The sequence below is a fragment of the Haliotis cracherodii genome, unplaced genomic scaffold (assembly GCF_022045235.1).
Source record: "Haliotis cracherodii isolate W230 unplaced genomic scaffold, xgHalCrac1.p SCAF_20, whole genome shotgun sequence".
Taxonomy (NCBI): Eukaryota; Metazoa; Mollusca; class Gastropoda; order Lepetellida; family Haliotidae; genus Haliotis; species Haliotis cracherodii.
The window spans coordinates 871787-897615 of NW_027266276.1; the positions used below are offsets into that span (position 1 = coordinate 871787).

At 41.7% G+C, this 25829-nt stretch overlaps 1 protein-coding gene across 1 annotated transcript in view; it reads left to right on the top strand.

Moving 5' to 3' along the window:
* Positions 1 to 25829, top strand: part of LOC139470168 (phosphatidylinositol 5-phosphate 4-kinase type-2 beta-like) — a 55556-nt gene that overhangs the window by 13345 nt on the left and 16382 nt on the right. The window contains exons 3-5 of the mRNA XM_071252470.1: positions 11470 to 11566; positions 19994 to 20143; positions 24380 to 24526. Coding sequence (XP_071108571.1) covers positions 11470 to 11566; positions 19994 to 20143; positions 24380 to 24526 — 394 coding nt within the window. The remainder of the gene's footprint in view (positions 1 to 11469; positions 11567 to 19993; positions 20144 to 24379; positions 24527 to 25829) is intronic.

A 25829-nucleotide genomic window follows, 5' to 3' on the forward strand; every position in this document is an offset into this window, starting at 1 on the left:
CTGCAAATAAAGTTGAAATGACCCTCTCCTCGATGCAGATTGTCAAACCAGCTGACACGGTAAAACAATCAACATCCGTGAGTAGAGAGCCGGAAGTACCGGTAATCATTTGCATATTGCACATGTGACCTAACATGTGATAACCGGTGAAGCTGAAATCAATTCCCGCTGTTTTTACAGTTGTATTAACAAGTGTTGGAGACGGTGTGGACAAGTGATTGTGGAATAAACACGCTGAATGTGAAGCAAACATAAGCCTAGTTAGTTACAACATAGTTAATTGGCGATTAAATTACTCACCATTGTCTCTTATATGTTATTACTTCATAAATGAATTTTATTTTACGGGCACAATTTGGTGTCGTACCGTGTAAACACAAAATGGCGACGTGTGCCGGAGTTACACACGCGACCTATCATTGTAGAAAAAAAACCAACGCAAGATAAACATATTTTTATTGCATATATAAGGTTTGGGTGTGCACTTGTGATGTGTGCGAAATACGCATCAGTCGGAAAGCGCACATTAAATCTCCACAGTAACTAACTAACTAATTTGTGATGTCCGTGTTCGAAATACGCTACAGTCGGCAAGAGCACGTTAAATCTTCTACCGGTATATCAGTCAGACTGGTGATGTGTTTCATTCCAGGTCGCCTTATACACGGAGTATAGGATTTTGGGTTGATTTTTAAGGCGTGTACAGGGGGGTCGTCTTATACGTGGGGTCGCCTTATACACAGCGATATACGGTATATATACTTCTAAAAAGAAATTACAGAATGACAAATTTTCACATAATACTGTTTATCTGTCATGCCAGACAGATCAAGTATTGTAATACGAAAGAATTGTGTGTTCTTGAACTTCTTTTGAGTGGCAATGTTTGCGTTTATGCCGTCCCATACACACATAAAAACAGACACTTAAAGGTTTTAAACAGACAATTTATTTGGGCACAGAATGACCTAAAGTACACCATTTTATGTCTACATTTGAAAAAAATTCCTGGGGCGTGGGGTAGGTGTGTGTGCAAACTTCCATTGGATGGCGCTTTATGCCTTCAGTGGTGCAGCTACCACGTCCAGTGGGAACCCCATTCTTTTAGGGCCCAATCTATACACTGAGTCGTATATATGTAATCTTACATGTAGGGTTTGATCTGAAATGCACTATATGTCCCTTGTCTGGCGCAAGTTCCAGCTGTTGGTTTCTTGTAACAATGTGGGTAACCATGGTAAATATTTTAGTAAACAAATTATCATTGAAGTCATTGAAGATTTCTGTTCGGCCAGGAAGAACTAACAGATGGCTGTAGTGAAACACGAGGGTTTGGGGGGTTGTTACCGAATTAACCCCAACTGTTGAATCAGAGGTTCATGTTAGCATGTCACGGAGCATTTGCAAGTCAATAAATGTTATACATATTTGACACCTAAACACATGCTAAATGAATGGTAATGATATTTTTTGTTACACTTGGGTTCACAATTCCATCAGTTATGTCTACTGCAGTGCCAAGCACAATAATAAGAGTAATGGCACAATTAAGATACGTTCCTGTGCCTTATTGGCATACCAAGATATAATTTATTTTAACATCTACTTTGTGATGATGTTAATTATGGCCAATGGAAAATGTACTTTCAACCAAGTAAGCTGGACAAAATGCACAGCATGATTCATGAAACGAACCCTGCAATTCAAAGTTTAAGCAAGTATTATCTATATCAATGAAATGAAAGGGAATTAATTTTCTAGATTACAACTACTTATTATCTGGCGCATGGTGAAATTATATTCACAAAGTTTGAAGATGGATCAAAAGTATTTCAGTTTATTTCTCTCACTTATCAATGATAAGTTCAAAAAGGTGCACCTAAACATCTGTGAATATACATTTCTCTCTGTGTGCCCCATTCCATATGACCCTTCTGGTCGTTCTTAAAACATCTGGACCACCTCCATGGTCAAGTGGTAGAGCGTCCGCCCGGACAGCGGAAGGTCCGTGTTTCGATCCCTGACCGTGTCATATCAAAAGACGTTAAAAGACTTGTTTTTACCCTGTCTGGCGCTTGGCATTAAGGGGCTAAAACAAGGACTGGTCGGCTCGGAGTCAGTATACTGTGTCTGAGTGGGGTATCCATGTTAAACTGCGGCATGGTATCTCAGTGAGCTAGCACTATAAATCGGCATCAGTCCAGACTTGTAGAAGCAGCCACACAAACACACACACGTACATGCACGTGGCTATATCAGTGCAATAATCTTGGACGCGACGTTAAACCCCATTTCTCCTCCCCACTTCTTAAAACATCTTAGCATGGAACAGAATCATTATGACCGTGTTAGAAACTAACAGTTTTGGTCCACTAGTCCTTATAATGATAACATAACAAAACCCATAAATATGGCAAATTTCTACTGGTCCTCATGATACCTTAACAGTTTGGCAAGGACTACAGGACTAGTGCCAATGTTTAAAGCTGTTATCAACTTCATCATAGTTGGGCATTGCAGCATTGGAGAGTGTTAACATGTTAATTTGAACCGTGAAAATCCAAGTGAATTGGTTTTCATGAACCTATGCTTGTCGTAAAAGGCGACTAGTGGGCATGGTGGGATCGGGACTTGTAGGCCTGGGCTGATACTCCAATTGTGCGATCCGATACATATCATGATACCTTGCTCTTGATCCGATACATATCACGATACCTTGTTCATGATCTGATACGTATCATGATACTTGCATGTGCTCTTATCGGTGGTGCGTAAACCATCTTTTTCAAAGACAGGATGGCCAAATACCTGGCATTCTAACGATTTACAATTGGGAGTGTGGCACAATGGATGAAAATATTTACGTTTTCACTACTCATTTTCACTAGTAATTAGTGTTTGGTGAAAAATTTATGAAAGAATACATTTAAGGTAAGAATCGATGCAAGTCATCGTATCTCAATTGTGTGTCGATGCTCATGATATCAATCACTGAATTGTCTGGACCAGACACTATTATTTACAGACCGCTGTCACATAACTGGAATATTGCCGAGTGCAGCATTAAACAACAAACAAGCGAACAATGTTTGAATGTTGGTTACTAATGTTAAATAAATGTTGTTTCATGCCCAGCAAAAAGTAATTTAGTTGATTAGCATTAATGTTTGTTTCTTGAAAATGTCTTGGTGAATAATTTTTGTTTTGTAATTTGCAGCGTGCAACTGATACATACCATTCATTTGTAAGATACATGTGAGGTTATCCTGGTAATAAGTACAACATTGTACAAAGTCATCCAGGTGAAATACTAATAATTAATATATTCGTGATCTGAATGAGTTTTCTTGGCAGCTAGTTATGGATTGATAAAAATATTATGGTTATTTTTTTTCTATGATAGGTTAGTCAGGTTATAAAACTTTCATACATGATTGATGTTGAAGATTCTTCCAAGTACAGGGATTTATCTAGACCTGCTCAGGGGCCAATATTTGGCCCCAAATCTGCAGCAAATGTCTGTTACAAATCCCGATTTCGATTTAAAAGTTTGCTAATTCATATTAGAAAATGTTACGTTACTCTTATGGCTTTTATAGAGAGACTTCCATTTCACTGATACCAGAAATCAGGAAATATAAAGAGATAGCGGCTATAAATTATAATCATGATAATAAACACTATTTCACTGAATGCAATGCATTGATTTTGAAAAAAAGAACTGAATTTAATTCCAGTTTTGAACACAGTTACATTTTCCCCCCCAATTTCCTGTCAATGGCCCTTGTTTTTGTGGAATCCTAAATAAATCTCATCATGTATATTTTCCTCATTGAATAATCATATCATGTATCAGAAGTGACTTGACTGCTTTCCATTTCTTCCACAACCATAAGTAGAACCAACATTTGTAAGACCTGGATACATTAATGAATGAATTAATTTATCAAGCCACATCCTACCTGTCCTAGTAAGCTTGCATTAAACCACATCCTACCTGTCCTAGACAGCTCAGGCATTAAGCCACACCCTACCTCTCCTAGTCAGCCCCAGCATTAAGCCACACCCTACCTCTCCTAGTCAGCCCCAGCATTAAGCCACATCCTACCTCTCCTAGTCAGCTCAGGCATTTAGCCACACCCTACCTCTCCTAGTCAGCTCAGGCATTAAGCCACATCCTTCCTCTCCTATTCAGCTTAGGCATTAAGCCACATCCTTCCTCTCCTAATCAGCTCAGGCATTAAGCCAAATCCTACCTCTCCTAGTCAGCCCCGGCATTAAGCCACATCCTACCTCTCCTAGTCAGTCCCGGCATTAAGCCACATCCTTCCTCTCCTAGTCAGCCCCGGCATTAAGCCACATCCTACCTCTCCTACTCAGCTCAGGCATTAAGCCACATCCTACCTCTCCTAGTCAGCCCCGGCATTCAGCCACATCCTACCTCTCCTAGTCAACTCCGGCATTAAGCCACAACCTACCTCTCCTAGTCAGCCCCGGCATTAAGCCACATCCTACCTCTCCTAGTCAGCCCCAGCATTAAGCCACATCCTACCTCTCCTAGTCAGCCCCGGCATTAAGCCACATCCTACCTCTCCTAGTCAGCCCCGGCATTAAGCCACATCCTACCTCTCCTAGTCAGCCCCGGCATTAAGCCACGACCTACCTCTCCTAGTCAGCCCCGGCATTAAGCCACATCCTACCTCTCCTAGTCAGCCCCGGCATTAAGCCACATCCTACCTCTCCTAGTCAACTCCGGCATTAAGCCACAACCTACCTCTCCTAGTCAGCCCCGGCATTAAGCCACATCCTACCTCTCCTAGTCAGCCCCAGCATTAAACCACATCCTACCTCTCCTAGTCAGCCCCGGCATTAAGCCACGACCTACCTCTCCTAGTCAGCCCCGGCATTAAGCCACATCCTACCTCTCCTAGTCAGCCCCGGCATTAAGCCACATCCTACCTCTCCTAGTCAATTCCGGCATTAAGCCACATCCTTCCTCTCCTAGTCAGCCCCGGCATTAAGCCACGACCTACCTCTCCTAGTCAGCCCCAGCATTAAGCCACATCCTACCTCTCCTAGTCAGCCCCGGCATTAAGCCACATCCTACCTCTCCTAGTCAACTCCGGCATTAAGCCACATCCTTCCTCTCCTAGTCAGCCCCGGCATTAAGCCACGACCTACCTCTCCTAGTCAGCCCCGGCATTAAGCCACATCCTACCTCTCCTAGTCAACTCCGGCATTAAGCCACAACCTACCTCTCCTAGTCAGCCCCAGCATTAAGCCACGACCTACATGTCCAGTCAACAAGATTTCAGATTTCAACATTGTGTTTATGCTGTCCAGCAGCTTATTGTGCAAATGGAATGAAATAATTACTTGTTAAGTGGAAAATGAATTTGCAAAACAACTGCTTGTGATTTAAGTGGCTGTGCATTGCTGTGTGTAATGTCATATGAACCACTTTGGAAGCCAATAAATCTCTGAACAACTTCATTCGTGGAGGTGGGATGGGTGCAAACTCTTTCTTTGCCCATCCCTGTTACTTGCCATCACGACGAGATGAACATGAGCAAGTCTATCATCATTCATAAACACAAGCAAGTTGTCACATGTCTGTTGTAGTAGGTCAGGTGATTCAGATTGGGGCTCATCAGCCTTGACTTTATTTGTAGCACTTCAGTGGCAGTCATGGTGAAGGTCAGGTCAGGCTGACCAGGACCTGTTATATCCAACTTTAATGGTATGTTGACTAATGTCAACATGATCAAATTTGTTCGTATCCAACTTTTTATGATACCATCCACACATGAACAGACCTTTTCATTTAATGGAGGTTATGGGGTCATATTAGCCTGTTATTATGACAAGCATGCCTAAAATATATTTGGGTCATATCCAACAATTTGTGTTGTGCCCCGAAATCTCCAAAACAAGTGAATTACATCACAACATGAACGTCAAGAGAACCTCTAATACTTATAACGCATAGGAGTTGACAGGAATGAGAAAGTACTTGTTTGCTGAAACGGAATTGTGTGCTGTTCCATGACACTAATAGTGTTTGGGTAACATTAAATTTCAAGGGTTTTTTTGTGCCAATGATACAGTTGATACAGTTTGTGAGTTAAGCCTGAAGCCAAAGTCTTGTAAAGTTTCTTCCAGTCTACAATGGTCTAGTAAGATCAGTATAACAGCCTAATTCTTAAACAGTATTTTAATTAATATGTATTTGACAGCATGAGTTATGATAATATAAATCATAGATTTTGTTTTGTTTCAGTTAAAAAATATTATCTTGACATGTCTAGATTGTCAGTTTTTTTTCATTGTTAGATTTTGTTCATAAAAAATCTTTTTAACAGCTGATAAATAGATTGATAAAGGATGAACCATGATAGTCAATAAACAATATGAAAATGAAAATAAATAAATATTAAAGAAATAATGTAAACATCATTATCATTTTATATTAGCTAAGCTTTCTAGACTGAACAGAATTTTGCTAGACTTGGGCGCCAGACTAATGGCTTAAGTCACAGACTTCCTGTTTAGATATGGTAGAGATAGAATGTGACAGAGATAGTCATGCTGGATGATCACAGTGAAAAATATCTGTGGGATGTTTTGGATGACAATCAGTGAAAAAAACCAGTCTGAAATGTTGTCTCTATCATACTTTATTACAAGATGAATCCTTAGGTATTTTTGAATAGCAATCAGCCAGTGTTGAACATAGTTTCACCTAGCCTAGGAGTCAGCATGACTCGTGAGAGCCATCATGACCAGATGACAGAGAGAGTCCTGCATGACAGAGAGAGTCCTGCATGACAGTGTTAGAAACTAGCATGTTTTCTCCACTAGTCCTTATAATGATAACATGTAGCAAAACACTTAAAATGGCAAATTTCAACTAGTCCTTGTGATACCTTAACTATTGGGCAGTTTGATAAGGACTACAGGAATCGTGCCAATTTCAAATGCGGCATGAGTTGGACATGTAGTCTGCAGCAGGGATCCGGAAATATTTTTTGCATTTTAGTCATGCCTAACCTCATGTCTGAGGTGCTGGATGTATGAACAAAAGGAATAAACTCAAGTGTCACTTTCATAACATATATAGTGTTCCCTCGTTATTGCACCCTTCAATACCTCAGTTATGGCTCGTGGTAACAAATGGCTCCCAAAATTTACTTACATTTTTAATAACCTCAAGGTTTACACGTTTTTCCCCATCTCAAAAAACATTATCAGCTGATCACTGCAAGCACGTAACACTGGAAATACCAGTCAACACATCGGAACAGAAATACGCAATCCCATTATTATGCTATCTGGTTCTAAAATCTTGTTCATTTTATATCTGGACTTATGTTTGTAGTATATTTTATCAATTTTATTCAAAGTTTCATTCCATATTGTTTACATTAATTTTGGCGAAATTGTGTGTGAAGTGATCGGTAGATCTCACAATTCACCAATATTGACAGCAACCATGGTCAGATTACCGCTTTTGACGCTTTGAAACAAACTTTAGTTGCCAGAGAATGCACACATATTTCATAAATGCCATACTTGGACTGATAAAATAATGTGACTATTATATGTCAACATTCCGTTTTCGTGATTCAAAAACATGTAGTGCGGAAAGCCCCTACGGTGTTTGGTCAAATTGGTTCATACGTAAAAATATCCTGCAATAGCAATCAACTATAACAAAGTGTGACGCTTATGTTTCTTAAAATTATAAATGTATATGGTAAAAGACGCAACTAAGATAACACGATTTTGGATTATATTATTCCTGATAAAATAATCATTTCAGAGACAGTTTGTTCCGACCATTGCATCAAAATTTAAAAAATGACTACCTTTAAAAAATATCTTGTGTTGACTTAATTCCATTGCTACACATGTGTAGACACAAAAATAAACATGTCTGCTACTAATTGTACGCTCAAATAATTCCTCCTACAGTCAACAATGAACCGAATTACATAGATATTAATGTAATTAGTATTCTATTTTAGTTGATAGTTAATTGGATAAGCAAAGATATACCCATATTATCTAGTAACATAAATTGCATCATTGTTCGAGTCACAAATAACAAAACTCAAGTACAGTATCTACTAATATACAATTCCAAGACTAATGCTATGACTTATACATATAATAGCTTTTGGCGACCTACAATACTGGCTTGACTTCTTGATTTTACCACTGGCTACCTGGAAAAAAGTACTTGTAGCCATATGGCTACTTGGTAAAGCTTTAAACTTAGAGGCCTGTTGGGTATCTTTGACCAGTAGATAGTTGCGAGAACGTGTGCACAGCCGATTGCTATTTCCGGCTTAGTTTATGAGAAAATACACATGGTAATCTAAACCTCTGCGTATAAAACAATGCCTTGGAGAGGAGGAAATACAATTTAAATTGTAGATCATCATGTATAGTGATGTTTTATATCAAATTTCATATTTTTCGACCATGTTTGTTATCCCTTTTTATTCACCTGAATTGGTGGAAGGGATAGATCTATGATGTGTTCTGTAGCCTACAACACTTGATAGATACATAGATCTAGTATAAACAGTTTCAACCTATCGGGATGTAGGTCAGTGTGCCTGTGGTGACTTTTAAAATGTCGGGTTTGCACTATTTCAAATCGGAGATAATGCAGTCACAATCGGACAAGTCCGGCGCACAGACCGATTTCCGGATCCCTGATCTACAGGATTTTAATAGTAAAAATAACATCACAAACATTCCATTGTTTAAAACACTTCAGGCTAATATTAGTACAGTGGTCCCTCGCTACAACGCTACCTATGGGGTCCAAATAATTGGTGGGCATTATAGACGATGAGCCGTTTAACCGAGACCGAGGGGGGGGGAGCGCGCTCGGCCAATCTCACGATCTTCGCCTTGTCTCGCACATTGCAATGATAAAAGTTGTTTACCGTTCATAATGTAAAAATATATATATCCATTATGTTTTCGCCGTTTGTTATTATTTACAAGCCTTAACTGTAACATTCAATGTGAATGTAGTCTACTTACATGAAAATATCGATTGATAATGGTAGTAACAGATGCTATGAGCGAGGAGCTAATCACAATTCATTACATAAGTACAGAGTGTTTCAGTGGCATTGATTGGTCATGTTGCTTAAAATACGGAAAACGAGAGTTTTGACCAGCACTAAGCGCATTCATACAGATATAGATACACATTCAAGCCAGATTAATTGGTTTGATACGGTTACTTGATCCAGCAATACAATCATGTCTGCGTAAAACTTTCAGTATTAAAAGTGAACATAAATTTTGGGAGCCATGCGTTACCGCGCGTAGAAACCGAGGTAGTGCTTTATCGAAGAGCACAATAGCGAGGGATCACTGTAGTATCCTACCATGAATTTGGAATTTACTTGATTCTGATTGGTCAATCAGTGGCTATTAAATCACAATAAACCCCCTCTGATTGAAACAGCTGGTTTGACGGCTGCGTCACCGCGGAAGCTAATATTCATAGTACTATTTTCAGTCATTGTCGGTAGGCATATTTAGATAATTATATCTACAATTATAGGTTACAAAATGCACCGATGCGGTTACTACAATATTCAAAGGATGTGCGGCAATGCATTTCGTGCAGAAAAACACAACAGAAATCTACAAAGGGAATGTATTCGCGTTTTGGAGACAACAGAGAGCTTGAAAATTTTGGCGCTTTTTCTATATTCGACTGTGACATCATATCTTTTGCGTCACAATGAGCGAGCAATATGACGTCATAATGGTGACGCGCAATGTAGAGCGAGAGCCTTGCAAAGCTTGCTTTGTTTTCTTTAGGGATGCCCATCTCATGTTAGCTTACCAAGTTGCTGTGATTATATGCTTTCAATGCCTGTCATATATTCGAGTGAAGTATAACGGTGTAAACAAACTGCTTGAGTATATATACAACACCATATTTTGTTCGGTGATTCCGTAATTCAGATCGATAACCCACTCAAAACACTAAACTCCACCGATGCCGCTTCCCTCAGTATATTTGCTAACACCAAAGAGTTCGCGTTTTATTTAGTCATGGTAGAATGGAGATAAACATACTATGTTTTCAATGTAGAGCTAGGTTACCTGTAGATTTAACCGCGCTAAATTTAACATTTGAAACCTCACGCTGCGCGTTCGGTTCCAAATGAAATTTAGCGGGGTTAAATCTACAGGTAACCTAGCTCTACATTGAAAACACAGTATGTTTATCTCCTAATTAACAGTTTCTGTTCCTTGTGTGTGTTTGTAGGAAATTGTAGTGGCTGATAAAAAAATTGCTGAGCCAGATATCACTCAACAGAAATAAGAGAAGTATTTTCAATTAAAAGCAGGATTCCTGAACTATCTGATACCCTAATGTCTGAGATCCCCAATGGAAGTCAAAGACAACTGATTCACAAACCAGAACTCTGGTAATGCTGTCCGTAACCATGGTAACACTCACTACAGTATCATTAATCAATGTATCGATAAATGATGCTATTTTTTCAGTTTTTTGCCTCTGAGAGACAAGTGGGCATTTCCGTGTTTATCATGTTTATGGGTGTACACAACTATATCAAGCATTTTCATTGCATTGTATTGATCTTTCACATCGATCTAATCAAACACAGAAAAAAATGCCGCAAGACTTTGTGGTGGTTTATGCTTGAAACATGTGATGGGACTCCTGACAGTATTCCAGTATGGTGGTCCTGATCATGACATTATGATCATATCCTAATGTATTTCATGGAACGTTTGTTGGCTCCCTAGTCCAGGGTTCACTTCATTAATTTTCTGACACAGGGACCTTTATGTGAAAGTTTCATATATTCCAGAGGTTCACCCTCACTTGCCCATAGAGCAGAATGTTAAAATGCCCCATTGTATTTAAAAATATGGGCCTCTTTTCAAATATAGTGGCTAAAAGCACAAGGCCCCGACCTTGAATTATCTCTGCTTGTCTGAAAGCTTTTGAGTCTACTAGCACAAACTTGGCTCTTCACGTCATTTGAGTGTTATCAGTGGTACATTATTAGCTGAGCCTAGTAAACTGTTCTGAATGTTACTAGTCTCAGGCTTTGGACTAGTGGCTAAAGTCACTAACTTGGCCCCCACTTTAAAACACTGAAAAAGTAGATGTACAAACACATATGGAGAAATGTATTGTATGTGTTTGGTACTAGCAGTTTCTGAACCCACCAGTTTCCACGGGTTCAAGTTGACCTTGTGACCCATTACCTGCGAAAATGATGGGCAGGGTTTCATTTTTTTAGAACCAAAGGATCCAATTTGCTTTGAAATAAAGGGATATTTGTTGTTGTCGTTGCAAACCCAATGTCATGGGCCCAGAAGCACTCAGGAAATACTACTAACACTACTGATTTTATTCTGGATGATCATCAATGTTATTGACCTATTTTTCAGAGATAACATGCCAAGCCACTTCAAAGTGAAGGAGTACTGCCCGATTGTGTTCAAGAACTTGAGAGAGCGGTTTGGAATTGATGACTTTGAGTATATGGTGAGTCCTCATGTATATTATTAATGTTTTGGTTCTGCATACTTATCCAATATTAAATGTTGTGCTCAGCCTAGCTCTTTAATGACATTTTGTTGCATATGTTTTTTACAGCTTTATCTGATCTAAAAAAGTGAAACAGAGTGTCTTGGACTAACCTTTGTATATGGATTTGCCTTGTTTGGTTTGGGGGGAAAAGTGGAACATTTTGAAAAAAAAGTTTGAGATTTTCATTGCAAATGTAATAGGCATATTTTTGTGATCTATGAGAAATCAACAGGGATATGTCAGTGTGTTGATTGGATGGTGTCTATGTTCATTTTATTGCTGTCCATTGCTGTCATTGGGAATCCTGGTTAGAACAAGTCCCCAGCACCCATTTTTGTCCGTGAAGAAACTGTTAGAACAGGTCCCCAGCACCCTTGCTTGTCTGTAAGGAAACTGTTATAACAGGTCCCCAGCACCCTTGCTTGTCTCTGAGGAAACTGTTAGAACAGGTCCCCAGCACCCCTTGCTTGTCTCTGAGGAAACTGTTAGAACAGGTCCCAGCACCCATGCTTGTCTCTGAGGAAACTGTTAGAACAGGTCCCCAGCACCCTTGCTTGTCCGTGAAGCACCCATTGCTTCCAATGCTAGTACATGCGGAATCTGTTTGAGAATATGTCCTTAGAACCTTTGCTTGTACATGTAAATTCTGGGTTAGAACAGGTCCCCAGCACCCAATGTTTGTCTCTGGTGAATCAAGGTTAGAACAGGTCTCCAGCACCCCATACTTGTCTGTGGTGAATCCAGGTTAGAACAGGTCTCCAGCACCCCATACTTGGCTGTGGTGAATCCGGGTTAGAACAGGTCTCCAGCACCCCATACATGTCTGTGGTGAATCAAGGTTAGAACAGGTCTCCAGCACCCCATACTTGTCTGTGGGGAATCCGGGTTAGAACAGGTCTCCAGCGTCCCATACTTGTCTGTGGTGAATCCGGGTTAGAACAGGTCTCCAGCACCCCATACATGTCTGTGGTGAATCAAGGTTAGAACAGGTCTCCAGCACCCCATACTTGTCTGTGGTGAATCCGGGTTAGAACAGGTCTCCAGGGCCCCATACTTGTCTGTGGTGAATCCGGGTTAGAACAGGTCTCCAGCACCCCATACTTGTCTGTGGTGAATCCGGGTTGGAACAGGTCTCCAGCACCCCATACATGTCTGTGGTGAATCAAGGTTAGAACAGGTCTCCAGCACCCCATACTTGTCTGTGGGGAATCCGGGTTAGAACAGGTCTCCAGCGTCCCATACTTGTCTGTGGTGAATCCGGGTTAGAACAGGTCTCCAGCACCCCATACATGTCTGTGGTGAATCAAGGTTAGAACAGGTCTCCAGCACCCCATACTTGTCTGTGGTGAATCCGGGTTAGAACAGGTCTCCAGGGCCCCATACTTGTCTGTGGTGAATCCGGGTTAGAACAGGTCTCCAGCACCCCATACTTGTCTGTGGTGAATCCGGGTTGGAACAGGTCTCCAGCGCCCCATACTTGTCTGTGGGGAATCCGGGTTAGAACAGGTCTCCAGCACCCCATACTTGTCTGTGGTGAATCAAGGTTAGAACAGGTCTCCAGCACCCCATACTTGTCTGTGGTGAATCCGGGTTAGAACAGGTCTCCAGCACCCCATACATGTCTGTGGTGAATCAAGGTTAGAACAGGTCTCCAGCACCCCATACTTGTCTGTGGGGAATCCGGGTTAGAACAGGTCTCCAGCACCCCATACTTGTCTGTGGTGAATCCGGGTTGGAACAGGTCTCCAGCACCCCATACCTGTCTGTGGGGAATCGGGGTTAGAACAGGTCTCCAGCACCCCGTACTTGTCTGTGGTGAATCTGGGTTAGAACAGGTCTCCAGCACCCCATACTTGTCTGTGGTGAATCCGGGTTAGAACAGGTCTCCAGTACCCCATACTTGTCTGTGGTGAATCCGGGTTAGAACAGATCTCCAGCACCCCATACTTGTCTGTGGTGAATCAAGGTTAGAACAGGTCTCCAGCACCCCATACTTGTCTGTGGTGAATCCGGGTTAGAACAGGTCTCCAGCACCCCATACATGTCTGTGGTGAATCAAGGTTAGAACAGGTCTCCAGCACCCCATACATGTCTGTGGTGAATCGGGGTTAGAACAGGTCTCCAGCACCCCATACTTGTCTGTGGTGAATCCGGGTTAGAACAGGTCTCCAGCACCCCATACCTGTCTGTGGGGAATCCGGGTTAGAACAGGTCTCCAGCACCCCGTACTTGTCTGTGGTGAATCTGGGTTAGAACAGGTCTCCAGCACCCCATACTTGTCTGTGGTGAATCAAGGTTAGAACAGGTCTCCAGTACCCCATACTTGTCTGTGGTGAATCCGGGTTAGAACAGGTCTCCAGCACCCCATACTTGTCTGTGGGGAATCCGGGTTAGAACAGGTCTCCAGCACCCCATACTTGTCTGTGGTGAATCCGGGTTAGAACAGGTCTCCAGCACCCCATACATGTGTGTGGTGAATCCGGGTTAGAACAGGTCTCCAGCACCCCATACTTGTCTGTGGTGAATCCGGGTTGGAACAGGTCTCCAGTACCCCATACTTGTCTGTGGTGAATCCGGGTTAGAACAGGTCTCCAGCACCCCATACTTGTCTGTGGTGAATCCGGGTTGGAACAGGTCTCCAGCACCCCATACCTGTCTGTGGGGAATCGGGGTTAGAACAGGTCTCCAGCACCCCGTACTTGTCTGTGGTGAATCTGGGTTAGAACAGGTCTCCAGCACCCCATACTTGTCTGTGGGGAATCCAGGTTAGAACAGGTCTCCAGTACCCCATACTTGTCTGTGGTGAATCCGGGTTAGAACAGGTCTCTAGCATCCCATACTTGTCTGTGGTGAATCCGGGTTAGAACAGGTCTCCAGCACCCCATACTTGTCTGTGGTGAATCCGGGTTAGAACAGGTCTCCAGCACCCCGTACTTGTCTGTGGGGAATCAGGGTTAGAACAGGTCTCCAGTACCCCATACTTGTCTGTGGTGAATCCGGGTTAGAACAGGTCTCCAGCACCCCATACATGTCTGTGGTGAATCAAGGTTAGAACAGGTCTCCAGCACCCCATACTTGTCTGTGGTGAATCCGGGTTAGAACAGGTCTCCAGGGCCCCATACTTGTCTGTGGTGAATCCGGGTTAGAACAGGTCTCCAGCACCCCATACTTGGCTGTGGTGAATCCGGGTTGGAACAGGTCTCCAGCGCCCCATACTTGTCTGTGGGGAATCCGGGTTAGAACAGGTCTCCAGCACCCCATACTTGTCTGTGGTGAATCAAGGTTAGAACAGGTCTCCAGCACCCCATACTTGTCTGTGGTGAATCCGGGTTAGAACAGGTCTCCAGCACCCCATACATGTCTGTGGTGAATCAAGGTTAGAACAGGTCTCCAGCACCCCATACTTGTCTGTGGGGAATCCGGGTTAGAACAGGTCTCCAGCACCCCATACTTGTCTGTGGTGAATCCGGGTTGGAACAGGTCTCCAGCACCCCATACCTGTCTGTGGGGAATCGGGGTTAGAACAGGTCTCCAGCACCCCGTACTTGTCTGTGGTGAATCTGGGTTAGAACAGGTCTCCAGCACCCCATACTTGTCTGTGGTGAATCCGGGTTAGAACAGATCTCCAGCACCCCATACTTGTCTGTGGTGAATCAAGGTTAGAACAGGTCTCCAGCACCCCATACTTGTCTGTGGTGAATCCGGGTTAGAACAGGTCTCCAGCACCCCATACATGTCTGTGGTGAATCAAGGTTAGAACAGGTCTCCAGCACCCCATACATGTCTGTGGTGAATCGGGGTTAGAACAGGTCTCCAGCACCCCATACTTGTCTGTGGTGAATCCGGGTTAGAACAGGTCTCCAGCACCCCATACCTGTCTGTGGTGAATCCGGGTTAGAACAGGTCTCCAGCACCCCGTACTTGTCTGTGGTGAATCTGGGTTAGAACAGGTCTCCAGCACCCCATACTTGTCTGTGGTGAATCAAGGTTAGAACAGGTCTCCAGTACCCCATACTTGTCTGTGGTGAATCCGGGTTAGAACAGGTCTCCAGCACCCCATACTTGTCTGTGGGGAATCCGGGTTAGAACAGGTCTCCAGCACCCCATACTTGTCTGTGGTGAATCCGGGTTAGAACAGGTCTCCAGCACCCCATACATGTCTGTGGTGAATCCGGGTTAGAACAGGTCTCCAGCACCCCATACTTGTCTGTGGTGAATCCGGGTTGGAACAGGTCTCCAGTACCCCATACTTGTCTGTGGTGAATCCGGGTTAGAACAGGTCTCCAGCACCCCATACTTGTCTGTGGTGAATCCGGGTTGGAACAGGTCTCCAGCACCCCATACCTGTCTGTGGGGAATCGGGGTTAGAACAGGTCTCCAGCACCCCGTACTTGTCTGTGGTGAATCTGGGTTAGAACAGGTCTCCAGCACCCCATACTTGTCTGTGGTGAATCCAGGTTAGAACAGGTCTCCAGTACCCCATACTTGTCTGTGGTGAATCCGGGTTAGAACAGGTCTCCAGCATCCCATACTTGTCTGTGGTGAATCCGGGTTAGAACAGGTCTCCAGCACCCCATACTTGTCTGTGGGGAATCCGGGTTAGAACAGGTCTCCAGTACCCCATACTTGTCTGTGGTGAATCCGGGTTAGAACAGGTCTCCAGCACCCCATACTTGTCTGTGGTGAATCCGGGTTAGAACAGGTCTCCAGTACCCCATACATGTCTGTGGTGAATCAAGGTTAGAACAGGTCTCCAGCACCCCATACATGTCTGTGGTGAATAAAGGTTAGAACAGGTCTCCAGCACCCCATACTTGTCTGTGGTGAATCCGGGTTAGAACAGGTCTCCAGCGTCCCATACTTGTCTGTGTTGAATCCGGGTTAGAACAGGTCTCCAGCACCCCATACATGTCTGTGGTGAATCAAGGTTAGAACAGGTCTCCAGCACCCCATACTTGTCTGTGGTGAATCAAGGTTAGAACAGGTCTCCAGCACCCCATACTTGTCTGTGTTGAATCCGGGTTAGAACAGGTCTCCAGCACCCCATACTTGTCTGTGGTGAATCCAGGTTAGAACAGGTCTCCAGTACCCCATACTTGTCTGTGGTGAATCCGGGTTAGAACAGGTCTCCAGCACCCCGTACTTGTCTGTGGTGAATCCGGGTTAGAACAGGTCTCCAGTACCCCATACTTGTCTGTGGTGAATCCGGGTTAGAACAGGTCTCCAGCACCCCATACATGTCTGTGGTGAATCCGGGTTAGAACAGGTCTCCAGCACCCCATACATGTCTGTGGTGAATCCGGGTTAGAACAGGTCTCCAGTACCCCATACTTGTCTGTGGGGAATCCGGGTTAGAACAGGTCTCCAGTACCCCATACTTGTCTGTGGGGAATCCGGGTTAGAACAGGTCTCCAGCGCCCCATACTTGTCTGTGGTGAATCCGGGTTAGAACAGGTCTCCAGCACCCCGTACTTGTCTGTGGTGAATCCGGGTTAGAACAGGTCTCCAGTACCCCATACTTGTTTGTGGTGAATCCGGGTTAGAACAGGTCTCCAGCACCCCATACATGTCTGTGGTGAATCCGGGTTAGAACAGGTCTCCAGCACCCCATACATGTCTGTGGTGAATCCGGGTTAGAACAGGTCTCCAGTACCCCATACATGTCTGTGGTGAATCCGGGTTAGAACAGGTCTCCAGGGCCCCCTACTTGTCTGTGGGGAATCCGGGTTAGAACAGGTCTCCAGCACCCCATACTTGTCTGTGGGGAATCCGGGTTGGAACAGGTCTCCAGCACCCCATACTTGTCTGTGGTGAATCCGGGTTAGAACAGGTCTCCAGCACCCCATACTTGTCTGTGGTGAATCCGGGTTGGAACAAGTTCCCAGCACCCCATACTTGTCTGTGGGGAATCCAGGTTAGAACAGGTCTCCAGTACCCCATACTTGTCTGTGGGGAATCGGGGTTGGAACAAGTTCCAACCACCCAATGCTTGTAATAGTTATTTCAACCAGGTGGTTACAATGTGCAACCTTTCAAGGTTTGTATATCATTGCATCTGATGGCATGGATCTTTGCTCATGATATCAGCCACTTGTTTGCCTAGCCTGAAATGAAATGTATTTATTACCCACTCGTCCACCCAAACCACTCTTTCTGATTATTTCTTAAGGCTATGTCATATTGCAATGGCAATGCTAAGAATTATTCTCTTTGCAAATGCTTATATGTTATCAACTGGGTATTAATGAATGTATTTAGTAACATAATTTACGCTAGTAACATAATTTTAGCTAGTTGTCCTTTTGTTAAACCTTTGTCAAGAGTGTGTTTAGTACAACATGATGTTTGCAATCCAGGTAGGTAATTGAGTAGCTTGTATGGTTCTTTGCTCCTGTTCAGAAGATCACAACCAAAGAAAACAATGTATGAAGTTTATCTGCATGTGTGTTGCTTAGAAAGTCAGTCTGTTATCATGTTTATAGGTCTGCCCTGGGCCTTGTCCCAGATAGCGACCTTAGACTTATGACCATCATAAATTGGTTACAGTACGAGTGTTACGATGATCTTAGTGCTTTGTGGCATGGGGCCTTGTTGTGAAGCTGAAGAACTGTTAGGTGTGTGTGTTTCACTATTTTGACCAGACTTCATGAGGAAATGTGGTAGTTCAGTTTATGTCTGCTACATTGACCTTTGGTTTGTGTTGCCAGGGGAGACTGCATCTGAGCAATGATTGCATGAGGAATGTTGGCTTTGGCTCAGGTGGAAAGTGAAGCTAGGTGCACCGTCCACACTTGTCAGTCCCGATATTACTTTAAGGCTTGATGATTACAAGAAACATTGACGACACTTACATTATAGACTTATGGATTTATACTGACATCTGACAACCAGAGTGACCAAATTGTTTAGAAGATGTTATGTTTCTGATGCCACCTCCGAACAAAGCACAAGTATGAGTGAGATGGGAGATTGCATATACAGGAGCTGGTGTCGAGTTCCTGATTCCGAGTGTATATATATATACAGGTGAGAGGTGGTGAAGATTGCCAGGAGCAGGTGGGCAGGGGCAACACACCTGCAAGCCGTTTCACCTTCACTGCCTCAGACTTTCAGCTTCATGCTTAAGAGGCTTCCTGCTGCTGATTGAAAACATGAAATAGACACTTGCCAAAGGGTTTTGTGAGAAAAATAAATTAGCTGAAAAGGAGGTAATTTTTATGGATTATAACCCAGCTGGGCACTGCTACAAGTTCAAGGAAGTGAGAATTTATTGGTTCTAAATTCTGTTGCCAGTCCCCGCCAAATTCATGTTATTTATTTATTTTGTCTGTATTAGACTGTCAACATAGAACTCAAATATTCTATGGGAGATGCCAATTATACAGCAGGCAGTACTGAACATTCTAAGACAGAAAAACCTGATTGAAAAATGGCAGCACTTATTTTAGAGAAGTCGAAAGTTGGTTTTGTCGAAATCCAATCATGGAATCAAACAATAGCAGCTGCCATCTTGAAGATTTTGTTGTCTCTCTGCTTGTAAGTTGGTTCGCTACAGTTTCAGATAGAACACAACACGTGATGGGCACAGGTGGCCCAGTTATCCAAAGTGGCACAATATGGTTAGCAGAGTTGCCTCCCTTAGGCATGTTAGAAACCCATGATCATGGGTTACTCACTCACTCACTCATGGCAACATCCCTCATTATTCTTACATTGTATTACTTTTTGGGGACAGTCAAAAATCTTTACACAGACCTTGAAACAATAATATCTCCCAAGCAAGTCAACCATTCTTTGGCAAGTAGATTTTGGCTCCATGATATCATATATTAAAAGCATTACCCCCGACTTGAAGAGATAAATGTTGTTTGTCTACAAATGTAGCTGCAAAGAGGATGTGACCAACAGCAATATTCACTCACTCATAATTAGTCAAGCTAATGTCTATACCTGGAAAGGTACAGAAATGTTACTTTCCCTAAGCATAACATTTAATGTTGTTTTTTAAAGTTCTTGGGAGAATGTTAGAGGTCATTTTTTATAATTCTTTTCCTACTTTGATAGATTTTGTTCAAATTCAAGTTGACATTTCATGAAGATACATGACTGAGTTTGATACCTATGCTGAATCTTAAAGTCAGGTGCCATGTCAAAACACAGCAGTTGAGCTCAAACAGATTAGGACCATGCTAACCTCTCATCTCTATGTCTGCAGCTTGCGACTTCAGCCACTTGTCTGAAGCCCAAGTCTATGAGATTTCTTCTGGTCCAATAATCTCAGCCAGGAATAACCCTCAACTGCTGAAAATTATGCTGAAAGACAGACTCAGGGTAGAAGTGTTTGTCGTACACTGTGTCTGTAGTTCTGATTTTGTTTGACAGAATTCGCTGACCAAACAGCCCCACTACATTGACTCCCCGGGTAGAAGCGGTGCTCGCATGTTGATGTCCCAGGACAAGAAGTTCTTCATCAAAACATTGGTCAGTGAGGAGGTGGAGCAGATGCACCATGTACTTAAACAGTATCACCAGGTGAGTGCACAATACAACATGTTTGTTTGTTTGTTGTTAACACCACACTCAGCGATATTCCAGCTATATGATGGCTGTCTGATTATAATCAAGTTTGGACCAGACAATCCAGTGATTGATATCCTGAGCATTGATCCACGCAATTGGGACACAGTGACATGCATCAACCAAGTCAGCGAGTCTGACCACCCGATCCAGTAAGTCACCTCTTACGACAAGCATAGTCGCCTCTTACAACAAGCATTGGCTGCTGAAGACATATTCAAACCCGGATCTTCACGGGTCAATATGACATGTAGCAATGGCAGATTGTAACTTGTTTTCAAACTAACTCAAGTCTGATACAGTCAAATCTCGTTAATCTGACATTCGTTAATCCGGCAATCGGCTTTATCCAACACAAATGAAGGGAACTGATTAAATCAGTGCTATTAAGACCTGTCAATCCGACAGTCTCGCACACCGACTCCGACTCCGACACACCTTATTTGTAATGAATTGCTGAAATCACTCATTAATCAGTCCCGTTAATCCGACACAGTGATCAGTGTACTCTGTGGTCATCTGCCCGTGAGTACACAGCCCCGTGTTTTGATGCGAGAAATAAACTTGCTTAACAATAAACAATTACTGCTTTAAATAAACAAAACATGATTAATCATTTGCCTAGATTACCTCAATCTCATTAAAATCGGATACAAGTTCTCGCTACCACTGAGGACATCCCATTACGTCAGAACGTCCTTTCGTGAACTTTGACCTACCAATAAAATTACTAACAGGAAGTCGACATTAGCCACTGAGAATGCAGCTTTCTTAAGCATTGCGACACTAGTTTCAAATTGGCGACTTCCATTCCAGACTATGCTTTAAAAAAACATTTTGAATCAGCCATACAGTCCGTAACAGTAGTATTGTGTAAAACCTTAGAGTTTGCATGATTAGAAAACATATTCTGCTAATAATTTGTAACACAGCAATATGAATATTTCCTTTCTCCTCTTTTTTTATAACATGATGTTTGAATCATTATCTATCGTGTAGTTGTCCAATTTTCGATCACGAACATTGATACTACCTAATTTCGTTATTTGTTATATTCGTTAATCCGACATAATCATATGCAACCAACAGTGTCGGATTAACAGGACTTGACTGTATTTCAAGACTAGTAAAATTCAGAAAGATCAATGACATTTCCATGTCGACTACCACTTTGAGGTAAACATGTAAATGTCAACTCTGTGACAAATAATTTTGTGGACCAGTGTGAATAGGAAATGGTTTCAGTAAAATATCAATGGTTAACGTTAATACTGCTCTACACTGTTGACAGTATTTATGTCTGTCAGAAGATGAATGTTCCTGACAGTTTCACTTAACCCTCCTTCGTGTCCCAAATCTATGTTGAGACATGTAGGAAATCAATTGAGATCCTATCCATGACTATGGTCAGACAATCTACTAAACCTGGGTATTGGACATAGCTTTGACATCATGTTGAAATATGCAGGGAAATCTAAACTGTGGCAAGATAAGTTGTCATCCTGCTGTTGCAATAACATTCAGCACTCCAAATTGAACAGGTGCTAGGTCCTTGGGGTTTGCCCCTATAGTGATTGCATTGGCACCCTGTTACTAATTATTATTATGTTGTTGTTATCATTCCTGTAACTTGATCTGGCTGCCTCTGTATTCTTGTGGATAAAGAACATTTGCCATGAGAACAGAAGGTCGGTGGTTTGGTCACGCTGAAAAATGTTAGAAGATGTTTCTTGTTACTTGTCAGCAGTAACGGGCTTAAACAAGGACTGGTCGACTCGAAGTCAGTGTACTGCGTCTGAGTGAATGAATGACTTTATTTCGTAAGGGGGCCACCGGCCCATTATACATTGTAACGATGGAGCGCCAGATGATAACAGAGTATATAAAACTACCAGTGGTAAAAAAATAGAGCAGATCATACTAAAAAGATCATTTCTTGTCCACAGGGGTTTACCCCAACCGATTACTTTATATGAAATGTGCAGAAATAAACAATGAAGCTTTGGAAAGTATCAGTACTTATTTACAAAAGAGTTTGTCACAGTAGATAAGTACATACATTCTGTTTACAGTGCATATATGAACAATAAAGTTATAAAAGTAGAGCAGAAAAGTAAATCCTACAAGAAGCATCGGTTCTTGTTTACAAAGCGTCTATTTCACCCGACCACTGGGGACTGAGTTATTGAAAGCCATTATTAAATATGTAGTGAGTATCATCCCAAATACATGTTGTTTCCTCTTATTACATGTTCATATTAATCATTGGTTAAGAACTTTTCCCTTTTTCTTAAATGCAAGAAAAATGAATTTTCCTATGCTGTTTAACATTGTGATGTTAGAAGATACAAGTAAACTATGAAGCTTTTGCTCTGTAGGACAGCGGTGAAAATAACTAGGAATAAGTGACTGTCTTAAATCCGAATAGAAGTTACATTCAAGACAAAAATGAAACTCTGTTTCTACAGTGGGAATAACACAAAAAGGACAGAGACGTTTATGTCTCGCCAAACCCAGCTTTCTGCCTGCCTCAATCATCAACTGATGGCTAGAGCACCTAAGTGAACAAAGTGCAATACAATAAGCTTTTATATTAACATCATATAAATAATTTTCAAATACAATATGAGTTTTCAATGATCTGTACAGATCTAGCATGGAAAATGTTTGAAGATTTGACAACCACTTTTGTTGATCAATATCGATACATCTTTGTTTAAATGAAGCCAAGAACTGATTTACATTTCCAAAATTCTGAGCCTCCCAAACAGTTCCAAAACCATAGTTGTATAGCAGCATTTTCACATCTAGGGCCCATGATTTGATGTTTTTATTTGCCAAAGATAATTGGTAATTATACACATGTTTTAGAATACCGTTTTCTTCTTGGTACAACAACCGTATCCAAAACTTAATGATTTTAACAAAGCGGTTTACTTGAAGGGAGTATCAACCAAGCTCTCCACGAGCAACAATGTTAGGTGTAAATCTGCTAAGATTCAAAATAGTTTTACAAAATACGTCATGAAATCTTTCAACATCGGGTGAAGTGTGGAATCCCCACACTTCACTTCCGTAGTTTAGAACTGGGGAAATTTTAACATCGAAGATGTGTAATAATACTTTCAAGGGCAATTTAGTGAAATCTGCAATTTTAGATTTTAAACACTGGAGGGTAAAGTTTTTTGTGTGTTGTACCAAGATCCTGAGCTTGACAAATGAACACCCAAGTACTTATAGGTAGGGACAATCTCCAAAGCTTCATCCTTTAGAAAAAACTTTTCAAAAGATTTCAATCTTCCCCCTTTCCTGAAGACTACGATTTTACTTTTTTGTATATTAACTTTAAGCTGCCACTTATCACCATATTGATCAAGTTTATCAAGCCTTTTCTGAAGATCTTTTACAGTACCATCTAGTATGGCAATATCATCCGCTAAAAATGAATAATTGAATCATACCTAAATTAATAGTATATTGGTTCCCTTGATCATGAAATTCCACCAAATCGTTTATAAAAAATGAAAACAAAAAGGGAGACAACTGGCATCCCTGTCTTACGCCAAAGCTGCAGTAAAAAAAATATGTATACCCATTTTGTAGTAGTACACACGATTTTACACATTCATACATATTTTTAATAACATTGAACATACGACCTTTAATATTGCCTGTCCAGAGTTTATATAACAAGGCAGGATGTGAGACCGAGTCAAAAGCAGATTTTAAATCTATGAACGCACCATATAGTCTCCCTTTGTGTAAAGACAAATATTTATTGATGACTGCATTTAGAATAAAAATATTATCCACAGTTTGAAAACCCTTTCTGAACCCAGCTTGTTCCGCTGAGTCTGAATGGGTATCCATGTTAAAGTGCAGCATGGTATCTCAGTGGGCTAGCACTATAAAACTGGCAATAGTCAGGTACTAGTACAATTTGTTTGTTTGTTGTTTAATGCCGCACTCAGCAATATTCCAGCTGATGGCTGTCTGTAAATAATCAGTCTTGACCAGACAATCCAGTGGTTGACATCATGAGCATTGATCCACGCAATTGGGATGAATGACATGCATCAACCAAGTCAGCGAACCTAACCTCCCGATCCCGTTAGTCACCCGTCTAGTACAAGCAGCCACATGCACACGCACATGCACATGCTCTCACCTCAGATCTGATCTTTGTTTCAGTATATTGTGGAGAAGCACGCCCAGACCCTGCTGCCTCAGTACCTGGGGATGTACCGCCTGACGGTGAACGACGTGGAGACCTACATGGTGGTCATGAGGAACATCTTCAGCCCCAGAGTAGGAATACACAAAAAGTATGACTTGAAGGTCAGTACACACATATTGATCCTCCAGGTCGATACAGCTTGTTATCTCCTGTCAGGAATGCTTATTACATTGTATATGAAATTTGAGCTTTTAGAAGCACTGTATATATACTGTTCGAGCCATTTGTTTGGGGCTAGAGGCTCTGTTGAGTTATTACCCAATGGAATATCAATTTGGAGATGTTTGATAGTGATGGATACAGGGTTTGGACAGTTCATTTTAATTGGATATGGAGGCATTTTGAACTCATCATATTGATGGCCTCCTCTTGGAATGATCTGGTGGTATGTTCAGATTGAGAAGGACTGAAGGGCATCAGTTATGCTGTGGTCCAATGTGCTGCAATATGCATTTAAGAGTTGCATCCCTTAGATGTACCAGGATCTGCTGATTGTGAGTTCAGTATTCATTTTGTATTCTAAAATATGATTTGTTAAAAAAAAAAAAAAATAATAATAATAATTTGGTCAGGTTTGCTGGACCTACAAGATTCCTGACAACAACCATTGTTCAGAGAAAAAAAACTGAATGTCTTGAAGCAGATTGAAAAAAAATATTTTGTCCAATTTGAAAAAAACAATAACAGTCCCCACCACCAGGGGTAGAAACTAACAGTTATAGACTAGTGTCAATTTCTAACGCTGCCACCACCCAGAATATTCAATAAAGTTGTTAGAGGTGGAGTTAGTGTTGGAATTTAACATATGTTGCAAGTTTGAGACAAGTAATATTCGGTAAGGACTTAGGGCGTTTCCTTGTTGACTACAACTTTTACCATTAGGCAATATTAGATAGAAAGCAACTCTGTAGATAATTTGCAAGGACTTGTGAAAATAGAAATTACTTTCTAACCCTTGGAGAGGTTATGAAATAAGGCAGGCTTTCTCTTCAATGGCTTGAGGTTTAAGGGTTTCAGAGGATGATGCATATGCATCAGCAATGATAACAAAATTCAGGAAAGGTGAATCTGGCAGGAACAACGATGTTATAGAAATGTAATGGCAGGGAAAACTAGTCAGGACGAGTGTCCTTAAGCCTCTGTTGAAAACTCTGTTATGTTGAATATCTATCCTGGGAGTTATCTAGGATTCCAAACTAAGTGCCCTTTGCAGGTATATTGGGGGAAATTATTTTGTGCAAAATTGGATATATTTTTTTCAAGTACTCATTTTCTTAAATTCAGACGTATTACAACCTTGTATTCAATATAGTAATGTGAATGTGTCTTCCGTTTTGTCAGTGAAATACAAGTCCCCTTCTACAGAGCCATAACATTAGTTATAACTGTATTAACATCATCAAC